At 38.1% G+C, this 12,031-nt stretch overlaps 1 protein-coding gene across 2 annotated transcripts; it reads right to left on the minus strand.

Moving 5' to 3' along the window:
* Positions 1 to 945: 945 nt before the first annotated feature.
* LOC106130604 (fork head domain-containing protein crocodile) lies at positions 946 to 10,062 on the minus strand. Of its 2 annotated transcripts, XR_009657537.1 has the most exons (3): positions 8,972 to 10,062; positions 8,666 to 8,826; positions 946 to 1,363 (listed from the first exon to the last, which is right to left on the minus strand). XR_009657537.1 is itself a non-coding variant. In XM_013329493.2 (2 exons), exon 1 carries the CDS (start codon positions 9,988 to 9,990, stop codon positions 8,986 to 8,988), a length of 1,005 nt encoding a protein of 334 aa, XP_013184947.1. In that variant the 5' UTR covers positions 9,991 to 10,062; the 3' UTR covers positions 946 to 1,363; positions 8,972 to 8,985. The 2 variants fall into 2 exon arrangements, 1 of the variants encoding a protein (XP_013184947.1); XM_013329493.2 differs by lacking the exon at positions 8,666 to 8,826.
* Between the last annotated feature and the right edge of the window lie 1,969 nt (positions 10,063 to 12,031).

Here is a 12,031-nt window from a genome sequence, read left to right on the forward strand (position 1 = left end):
GGCCTGGGTCTTGAATGTGTATCTAATCCACATAACTATTTATTATAGAATATAGTATCGTTGAGTTAGTATCTCGTTACACAAGTCTCGTACTCACTTCGAGGCTAACTCAATCTGTGTAATTTGTCCCGTATATATTTATTTATTAATACTGTAAATCTGCTGAGCGACTTTTACCTATTATTGATTTAAGTATTAGTTTATGTCGCTCGCGGAGGAGGTTCAGGTGATAAAAACGTAAAAGTGGCAATTCAGGGGATGTTTAAAATTGTATAGCGTACTGGCCCCTAAGAAAAAACGTAAATTTTTAATAAAAGAATAATGGTGATTGTCAATTGTTAATTCTCATGTCATCTGATTTAAGATGAATTCAAGTTAGGATTATTTTTATTTTTTAAGTTTTTTATTATAGTTTTCTTTATTTTTATCAACACACAGTATTTTATTTTACATTCCATTTATTTACATCCCATAATTGTCTAAACGGAGAAGTTACTAGGAAACGGATTCTCAGCTGTCATTTGTGGCAACGGAAGGTGTTAGTAGTGAACACAATTTATTTTATTACAATAGGTGTTATGTTATTTTCGAAAAACTAGTCCATAGAAATCAGAATAATAAGGAAAATTCAGCATTTCTGTTGCATGGCTGAATGGTGGAATGACTACTACTCGAGTTTAAGAAATAATAAGTAAATTTAAACAGTATGGACACATTATTAACAATATTATTATATGTATTTATAAAATATTGTATTTGATAAAATTACAAATTGAAATTTATCATCACTCCTCTTTCCGGCGGCGCAAACAAAGACTACATCATTTCTTCTGTTACGTCCAAATTAATCAATCTTTACATTCATTCATTTATTCATATAATCACGTCTTTAACCCTTGCGGGGCAGACAGAGCCGACAGTCTTGAAAATACTGATAGGCCACGTTCAGCTGTAAGGCTTAATGATGCAATTGGTTTGCAATACACTTGACCTGACCTTTCTAACCTAAAATTTATGTAATAAATAAACGAAAGAGGGATAGAGGCGTCTAATTGGAGCGCAGCGAACATCATAATTTAATTATAACAATATTTACATAGTTATTACACGGCTGAATTAACAATACTATCTATATTCAACGTATACTTCGCATCGTGTAATCCTACAGGTCCACTGAGAATACATACTAAAAGTCTTCTGGCACTAAAGTAGTTCCCGTTAGAGATCCGATAGTGTTTTTAAGTGTCCGTTAGTGTCAACTGGTTAGTTTAACACAAACGCAGCAGTACCTGTGTGGGCGGGAACCTCTTGTTCCCAGCTCTGGTCGCCATCCGCCTCCCGCTTCTAGATTGTCCCGTCATACCTAAAACAATAGAAAAATAAATAAATATATAAATAAACAAGTGCCGTGTGGTTCCCGGCAGCAATACAAAAAAAGAATAGAACTCTCTACCATCGCATCCATCCATTCAGATCCATCCAGGATGGATTTGGATTCCTTTCCCATGGATGTCGTAAAACGCGACTAAGGGATAGGCGCACAAACTTGGGATTCTTTTTTAGGCGGTGGGCTAGCAACCTGTCACTATTTGAATCTCAATTCTATCGTTAAGCCAAATAGCTGAACGTGACCTATCAGTCTTTTCAAGACTGTTGGCTCTGTCTACCCGTCAAGTGATATAGACGTGACCATGTGTATGTACGTTTGTAAAATAAATAAATATATACGGACAGAACATGTGAATCGAGTTTGCCCCAAAGTTTAATATTTCTGTTATGGTAACTTCCTCCGAAACCGCCGAGCTTGCATGAAGATAGTTATGAATGTGGATGAAGCGAAGGAAGTATGCAGAGATCGTGGCAAGTGGAAAGAGGTAGTCTCTGCCTACCCCTCCGGGAAAGAGGAGTAACTTCCTCTCGGCTTTAGTCTCCGTGGCATCCTCAACACTGGAGAGAAGCCTGGGGTATGCCTTTGACCATGGATCCTAGATTGGGTGAGTCAGGTTTTTACACGAAGCGACTCCCATCTGACCTCCACAACCTTTGTAGGACAACCATACCCGTATTGAATCGATCATGGCTACACATACAGTTGCCTGAATGTGCAGGTTTCCTCACGATGTTTTCCCTCACCGTAAGAGCATCGGTTAGAATTCAAACTAATATAAATGAATTCGAAAATAGACATTGGTACATGGCCGAGATGGGATTTGAACCTGTGCCTCTTTGTGCATCTCACTTTTTAACCAGGCACCTTACACATTCGTCCACCGACGCTCTGGTATGATATGATAACTTCTATCACAAATATTTTATTCTAAATCGTTACTGTAATACTTATTGTAAGTGCGATGAACTATCCTAAAAGCTGTCTATCGATTACACGTTCAACGCTAAACCGTTGGATCTATTTTGATGGAATTTTGTTTGATTATAATTAATTATCCAAGTCGAACGTAGGATTTTTAAATTCATATGAGTATAGAAATACGGCTAATGCCAATTTATTACATGCCAATAAAAAAATAACCTTAATCTAACTGAATACGATCCTTTATCGTCTTGTCCTCAGCAGGGTTCTGAGTTCTGAGCTCTCCAGTGTGCTTGGTAACTAGACCACAAAGGTCGCCAAAATAATACACACATATAATGACGTCTATATCCCTGCGGGGTAGACAGTGCTAACAGTCTTGAAAAGACTGAAAGACCACGTTCAGCTGTAGATATGGTATGGTAAATATTTTAAGTTCTTATTCAAATGAACGTGTTTCGTGAACGATCATCGTTACCGCATTTTTGTAATTTTTTCCTGTTTACTCATCCGAAAAAAAAATCGTTAAAAATGTATACATTAAATAAAAACGATGATAATCCATGGTAATGCCATCGGTCAACGTTAAATACAAAACAGCTTAAAACCTTAAAGGCGATAATCTTGAAAGTTAATCATTCAATTCTTCCGCTGACATCCGGACGTCTTTTGTCGATTATTTTTAAAAGCGGACGCCATCTTCCTTTATCCTGGTTATCCTGCCAGCTCAAACTTTATATTTTATTTATTTTTTGCAAAAATATTTTGTTTATGACTAAGTTGGTTATTTATTTCAGGAGAATTTTCAGGAATTTAAAAGACGTTTTTTGTCACATAGTGCAATAAAGTAAAAGTATGATCGTATGAACGTGTTCTATGTCATGTCTAAAACTTAAATGAGCTGTTTAAGTAGTTTTAGGCAGAATATAAGTAGGTACCTAATGCCCCTCCCATCTAGTTTTTGTAATCCATTAATGGCCTTCTACGATGTTAACTGACAGATGTCTATGGTCGTTTCCTACTAAAGCCCAAATCAATTAGTGATGACAAATTTGGAATAAGATCAGATGTTTCATTTGAAATTTTTAGGTTAGATGGAACAATAAACTACCCATTTCTTTTATTTTATTTTACACTGTGACAATATTCTTTCGAAATATATTAACAATGACCAGTTGATGGTATATTAAAATATACCTACATATAAATCGGCCTATTATAAGTTTTTATTTACTTTCATATTTCAGATGACGATGCAGAATTATTATGAAAGAAGCTGACCTGATGATGGAGCTGGAATTTGGGCACTCAGTAATTAAGCGACACAGTGTGTTGATTAAGGACTCAGGACTTGTGTTATCACTACCAACTTTGCACTCATATTATTCTTATTATAATAAAAACCTGATTAAAAAAAGGCTGTTTGAAAAAGTAAGAAAAAATAAGTTGTTTATTTAATAAATTCGACTACACCCTCACGCATTATGACAAAGACAATGCAAATTAGCATTAAGTTTAACAAAAGTGTGTGCAATAAAACATAAACAAATAAATATGTTCTTATTTTATTGTAAACAGTCTAATATTGTGTGCAATAAACAAGAAATTATAAATAAAAATAAATATGTTCTTATTCAAAGTTAATTTTGTTTATATTGTTCCTAAGTAGTGAGTAAGTATGTAAAAATATAGAAGAATTACTTATTTTTATGTTCGTTTTAAATTAATTCAAACAATGAACCACCTTACAAAGTAGGTTTACATAAAAACCATACATCGAATCACGCCAAAACCAAAACACCTAAGCATTTTGCTATGTCCAATTGGATTCATGCGGACAAGATCAGTTTGCGATTGAAAGGTAATTTATCTACATATAATTATGATTATTAATACAATGTATGTGCCGTGTGGTTCCCGGCACCAATAGAAAAAAGAATAGGACCACTCCATCTCTCTCCCATGGATGTCGCAAAAGGCGACTAAGGGGTAGGCTTATAAACTTGGGATTCTTCTTTTAGGCGATGGGGTAGCAACCTGTCACTATTTGAATCTCAATTCTATCTAAAAGCCAAATAGCTGAACGTGGCCTATCAGTCTTTTCAAGACTGTTGGCTCTGTCTACCCCGCGATTATATGTATGTATGTTTATCTACATATTTATTAATAATGCTTACTTAAGGGGGTCTAAAGAAGTAACTTAACTGGTGAGTACATAAACATACATACTTATAGTCACATCTCCATCCCCCACTGGATAGACAGAGTTCACGTTCGGCTGTTTGGCTTAATGATTGAACTGAGATTCAAATAGCAACAGGTACTGGAGACTACCTACGCAACTCCAATTCCGTTAATTTCGGTAAATCTTCTGTTATGCCACATTAGTACTTATCTAGTATATCTACTCTAAATAGTTGTCAAATTTTAAATCTCTGAATCTAACGGTTTGTGTTAAGCGAATTAATCATCTGTCAGTGTCCCTTTTTCAGATCTATAGACCCAGTGGTTGGAGTTATGCGTTACGATATCTACTCATATCAGAGAAGCAGTCAGTCAGTGCCTTTTTATATAAAGAAGATTTTCGTAGAAGCGTTTTCCTGAGTAAAATTTTTTTTTATATAAAATGTTTTGTTGTATTCATTCTATCATCGATTACGTTTCAAATCCTGCGTGCATATTGTCTAAGAACCTAGTGAATACACGAACAGATAAACCTTTCGCATGCTAACGATAAATCCAAGTTACAACAAATTATCACGTCCCGGCAAGATTTTTTTTTTAAATAATGCTCTTAGTTATACCCAGATGGTCAGCAAATGGTTCAGCACACATTATGTAGAAACCTTTTCAAATATGTTTTTTTTTTTCATTAGTACGTCATGTGGATAAAAACAATGCGCGGTATTCCAGCCAGTGTGTTTTGTCTATTGCCTATAGTTTTTTTTTGTGAAATGCAACTTGTAAATCGATTTAAAAGCGCAAGGGATAATTGATATTTGGTGGCTTCTTTTTACTTATAAAGCCACCCAGATTCGATCTTCTGTCATGGAGGGAAGTGTTCTTTTTTATTAATGTTAAAATAAAATTTCAGATTAGAAAGTATAGGATTATTTGGCTAAAAATTGGAACAATGGGGGAAACTTATTGGAACGAACAATGTTTTTTTGTCTATGCATTTTGATAACACCGGTTTTAAACGGTAATCCATTCTTCATACTCACTTTGTTATAAATTTGAAAATACGTATAGGTAGGTATGAACGCCAACCAGTAAACATAAATAATAATTAGGTACTTATAACTTTGTATTATTCTTGTAACTGTGCAATAAAGATATTACTTACAAAACAAACAAACAAAAATATGAGAGACAAAAATAGAGGCCATTTAATTTGACTTGACGATTTTTTCGAAACAATATGAAGTAAAACAATATAACGATTATTGGTAAAACAGATTTTAAAATATTTTGATCATGACATAAACCTGCCAGCAAATAGAATAACAAAAAAAATTCATGGAGAACGCTCCACATAATTCCACTGAAAATAAAAACTCTCTTTTCCACTTATAAATCAAGCGCAAAAGGAAATATTGAATGAAAAGTTCGTTTTGAAAATGATTATCTATATATATAAAACTCTTCCGTTACTGAGTGACTGACTGACAGACAACGCACAGTCGAAACTACTGGTCGTAGACAGCTGAAATTTGGAATGTAGGTTCCTTGGGATATGTAGGGGAGCACTAAGAAAGGATTTTTGGAAATTCAACCCCCAAGGGGGGGAAAAGGGGTAAAAACGTTTCTATGAAAAATCTTATTCCTTGGGTTTATAAACTTGAAACTTGGCATGAACACGTACATAGGCAAGTAAATATGTTTGACATTATAAGTTTTTTCAAACTACCCTCCAATCGTGATTTAGGGGGTGCGATTGGGTGATTGATTTATTAACGCACAGCCGAAACCGCTCGGTATAGGAGTCTGAGATTTTGAACAGAGGTTCCTTTAGTAACATAAGTGAGCACTAAGAAGGGATTTTTGAAATGTCAACCCCCAAGGGGGGGAAACGGGATAAACTGAGCCGGGGCTGCGGGAAAGTTCTAACGAGATACCGTGGCCCCGGCCCCGGGGCCACGGTAACGCAAAGGGCAACTGAAGGAACGGGGGGTTTTAGTCAGTAAAAGTCTGACACTCCCTTCCGTTCCACCCAGAGCGGGAGAGGTCATTTGATGATTTCCCATCCTTAAAAAAAAGACTTTGTATGACAACTTTCAGTCGTCTCTTTAACATACATAATAACATGCATAACATTAATAACATCACGCCTTTAAATCTCTATTTTGTGTTAACACTACCCATACAAACAGCTAAAAGGAAACAAATGAAGAGACGAAATTTGTCCGCATCCATTTTCACCTAAATTCTTAACGTTAATGAGATTTACTTTTTATTATCAGGTCAACCTAATAGCCTCACATGTACGTATAACTTCGTAAGAATTTTCTTTCAACTCCTAACCGTTGAGGAGTTGTACCTTCCATCATCAGCTCATTCACATGGGATGATGACTATCAGACGCAAATACTTAAACAGATCTATGAAATTGTCAAAAACGTAATTGCCTGTAAATTTGAGGTTTGCCCTTGATTTCCCTGGAATACCATCATCAGATCCTGACTAGGTAACAACGGGACCAACTTGAAAGTATACTCTACCGAACAAAAAAAGAATCACGTAAATCGGTCCATAAATCTCGGCGTAATCGGTATGCATAGATAAAACACCCGAATTTTATTTTCTATTAACCAACACGAGTTGTCTCGATGCTCGATAGATGGCGTTGGCATCGATATAGATCGCGCTATGGTTTCGTTACCGTCATTTAGCTAGGTAGCGTAAAATATTTTAATTTATCGTGTAATTTTAGCAGCGCCCCTAGCGGGCGAAGCCGCGGGCGGAAAGCTAGTCATTTATATTTCTGTTGCTATGTTTCACTACCAATATAATAAGATTACACATCAAATCTGCTTTAACAAACACGTTCTTTGGATAATGTATGTCCAAAACTAATCAAAACAAACGCACGGCTTCCGTGAAGCTTCGGATTCGGAGCTAAAGGATTCTCTCACACAAATAACAATTCACTCACACATGTGCAACTCTTATTGTTAGAGTCATAGACAAATTTAAAAGTAGACACCACATGTTATAATCTGTATTGTTGGGCTGATGGCGGGAACACAAACGTCATGTTGTTGTGACGTAATATTTTTCAATAATTTGTATTATTACGATTACTAGCTGAACTTAGCTCCATTCTCAAAAAATAGAGGTTTTAGCAAATCCTACGAGAACTATAGTTTTTACCGGGTTTCTTCCCGGTACCATATGTACTAGACTTCTTCTCTAGACTCTAAATTATATTCGTGATATTTCAAGAAGATTAATTCAGTAGAAGATTGCCCGTGAAGAGGTAACAAGCAAGTAAATATACTAACTTTTGATTTTTAATAGATATGTATTCATCATTTATACGTGTGGCGATTTATATTTATTATTAAGTGTAAGTATTCATGGACAAGCGGGGGTGTTAGGAAGTATTACAATAACGGATTTAGTGACTTTTGATGTCCCAAATTTGACAAACTAGTTTTATAAATTAAAAAGTGTTAGTGACTAAGTCTAGACTTCTTAGTAGTAGTCTTAACGAATTCATTATATAAACTACAGGTGTTTATTAATAATATAAACAAACAAATGATAATGATTACATTTTTTCCTATCTATTATGTTACTAAGTAGATTTAACTAAGAAAATGCTTGTTGTTTTAAAGGGATTACTCAGCGACTTTACCCAATAATGAAATTAGTCTGTACCTATATATTTTCGTATCTTATTAGATAATTGAATGAGAGTTTTATAGATGTGTAAGTACTTAAACTAATACAATCTTCTTTAACATAAATACTTTACATGCATTTGAACTTAAATGTGCCATATTAATTATTATTAATAATTCACATAATCTACTTACAAATAAAAACACTCCGGATAGAGAACCAAAAGTTCATTCAATTATGTTTTGCTCTCTCAAAAACTTAACGTACGGTAACGGTATAGGGTCATTTTATGCCTTATTTAAATTTACAGAAAATAATTATTAAACTTCAGTTATATAATTACATCATATAGGTATATCAATTTTTACATATCCGACAAGCAAAAAGGCTTTCAAAGTCACCTACAACGCTTCCAATGTTTTTTTTATGTTAAACATACGTTGTCTAGCTAGATGTGTATCAATGTAACCAGTACAACTAGCTTACAGATGTGAAGTTTCGACATACCTATAGGTGTGAACGGAGCGGGAGGCGGCATGCTCGGCCGCCGATCTGTAAACAGTGGTTATCGACGCGCCGCCACTTGCCTCCAGCCACTGGGCTAAATTTATCCGCGCTGGATCTGACGCGGCGGCTAAATCCGGTCGGCGCCGTGCGATGCCGGCCTCCTGCAACCACAACCTCGTCACCAGGTGCCCAGCACCCTCGGCCTACCCTCCGGCCGCGAGGGTAGGCCGCTACTCCGACCATTCGCATAGCACAATCGCAGCGCCTAACGAAACTCGCTGAGCAATAATAAGTAAGGCTTCTCACCTGAGGGCGATGTCTCAGTAGGACTTATGCGCGGGCGCCGGTGCAGCGGCGACGCACGCCTGGTGGTGGTAATATGACGGCGCCGGCGTGCGGTAGTGGTGATGAGGCGGAGAGGCCCGGTACGCGTCCGGGCCCGGAGACCCGCCTCGGAATCCCGCCAGCTGACAACTGGGCGGCTCGAAGAGATCTCGAAAAGCAGGCGGTAACTGTTCCGCTGGAGGCTCGGGCGCCGCGTACCAGCCGGAAGTGGCCGCTCGGAACTCCTCGGCCGCGAGAGAATATGGCTGCGGCGAGCAGTACACGGCAGAGGGCGGCAGCCGATCGCTAAAGTCATCTAGAGTATCGGCTGGTTTTTCATAGCGCGCACATTCAGCGCCCGGTTCTCGTTTCGGTCTACACTCAAATATTCTAGGCTTTACGTCGGGCTTCACGTCCCGGGTCTGGCCGAGCGCGTCCGCCGCACTGAGCGCCTCCTGCGCCGCCAGGGCTTCCTGCGCCTGCTGCAACTGCTGCTGTCTTTTCAGAGCCTCCTCTTTCTCTTTCAAGGCGTCTTTCTTCTTAAACCGACGCCGCCGCCGGAGATACGACCCGTTGTCGAACATGTTATAAGAATCCGGATCGAGCGTCCAGTAACTTCCCTTTCCAGGTTTTTTATCGTCTCTCGCCACTTTCACAAAGCACTCGTTTAGGCTCAAATTGTGTCTTATGGAATTTTGCCAGCCTTGTTTGTTCTCTCTATAATAGGGGAACCGCTCCATTATGAATTGATAAATGCCGTTGAGAGTGATTCTCCTGTCGGGCGCGTTCTGTATGGCCATGGCAATGAGCGCTATGTAGGAATAGGGGGGTTTGACCATGTCCTTAGGGGCGCCGACGTGCTGCTGATGCGGGTGTAGGTAGGGAGCTCCATAGCCGTACCGATACTGCTCGTAGGCGTAGGGGGTGACTCCTGCGGAGTAGCCGCCGGCGGCTCCTCCGCGGTACGCGTATGGGCTCTGTTCGCCGAACAACGCGTGCATGCTGCCGGACACGTTCACTGCCACACCATGCCCGAGCGCGGCCGCGGAACCCTCGCGCGTTGCTCCTTCGGCAACAAAATGACGACTGACTGATTTTGTTTGGATTCACAACAAGCCCCGTTTACATAGCGGACGCTAAACGAGAGACGAATGAGCGGGATTGTGGGCGCGTCCGGGTGACGCAGCCTCGCTCCGCCTCCGATGTGTGGGCTCATTCGGGCTTCACGAAGCGCCATGTGTCGGTGTCTCGCTCTTGCGGCCCCGATCTTCGCTGGGTGGGACTCCGGTCCGAGGGCGGCGCAGGCCCGCGTGGCCCTTCCCCTTTGCGGCTGCACCCTAATGTATCCATTGTGGCGACCGCTGACAATAGGACCACAAAGCCGGTGCACTCAACGCTGACATACTTATCCATTTGTAGAAATTTATTAATAAGCTGTCAATCAACCCTAGAAACGGGCATCCCTTGAAAAATAACACATTTCGAAACCAAATAATAAATAGGTGTTTATTTAACGCCAATGACGAAAATGTGTCGATGTGACATATAATTTGAACTTTGTAAAGCACAATAAATGGTGGTCATTTAAAAAAGAATAACAATACCGTGGTTATCCAAAACAATGAAGAAGTAAGTCCTAGGTACTAACTAATCCTAATAGTTGTACCTACTTACCTACGCTGTAAACTAATGAGGTAAATTTTAAAATTAATTTTAAGCAATATAAAGTTACTTACTAAATAAACAGCATTTTCTTTTTTACTTTTTTCTTGACACATTTAATATCTATGACTAATGTTATCTAGGTAATAGTTATTGCCCAATATTTTAAAGTAAATACTCTGGTTATTAAGACCTAAGAGTAGCTATCTACCTATTAGTATGCTCCTCGACATTTTAGTTTTGTTGTCTTCGGCCAATATTTTGATTTTTATTAACCAATATCAAAAAAAGGAGATTTCTCAATTCAACCGTTAGGTTGGAGTAGTCGGAGGAACTCTTCCAATTTTTATATATTATAGTATTTTTATATTTTGATTACCTATATTTTATTAATTACATAGTGATGGTATCAGATTTTTGTATCTGCTCTAGCCATCCTATGTGAGATCTGAAATAAAAAATACTTGTAAAAAAATTGTATTAAATAAATATTAAAAGTGCCGCGTGGCTCCCGGCACCAATAGAAAAAAGGATAGGACCACTCCATCTCTTTCTCATGGATGTCGTAAACGGCGACTAAGGGATAGGCTTATGTACTTACTTGGGATTTTAAAATTGGATGATTATTTGAATTTCAATACTATCATTAAGCCAAGCATCAGAGCGGGCCCTTTCCGGCTTTTGATGACTGTTGGCTCTGTCTACCCCACAGGGGATATAGACGTGATTGTATGTTATGTTTAAAAAAATTAAGACTTGGTAACTTAAGTAAGTACTTACCTACTTAATTGGCTTTTTTAAAAGAAATCTATGATGATACCGATGAAAGCGTGCATTGTTATTGTGACAGATCTATACGAATATTTTAAAGCTGATGAGTTTGTTTGTTTGAACGCGCTAATCTCAGGAACTACTGGTTCGAATTGAAAAAATATTTTTGTGTTGAATATACAATTTATCAAGGAAGGCTTTAGGCTATATAACATCACGCTGCAACTTTATCGAGCGAATAAATAATGGAAAATGTGAAAATAAAAATGGGAAAAATTATTCATACTTGAGGGCTTCAATGATGTCCAAAATAACTTTTCCACGCGGACGGAGTCGCGGACACAGCTACTGGCAGCAACTACTAGCAAACAGAAGGTGTTACATTATATTTCATAAAAATTGTATAATACTATAGGTACGAGTACATACCCAATTAAGTTGTACAGACCAAATTAACAATACGGAGAGTGTTGTTAGTATAGCATTATTGAAAGTCGGTTAAACAAAAAACCAATTGGACCTTTCATCACGTTTATTATGAAACATAGGAAGTCATCACCTAATCTGTTTACTAAGCCGAGAAAGTATTTTTGTGTTAGTGGCTAGCAA

The sequence above is a fragment of the Amyelois transitella genome, chromosome Z, assembly GCF_032362555.1.
Source record: "Amyelois transitella isolate CPQ chromosome Z, ilAmyTran1.1, whole genome shotgun sequence".
Lineage (NCBI taxonomy): Eukaryota > Metazoa > Arthropoda > Insecta > Lepidoptera > Pyralidae > Amyelois > Amyelois transitella.

Excerpts from the sequence above, each read along its gene's own strand:
- LOC106130604 (XM_013329493.2), bottom strand. The coding sequence starts at position 9,990 with ATGCACGCGTTGTTCGGCGAACAGAGCCCATACGCGTACCGCGGAGGA.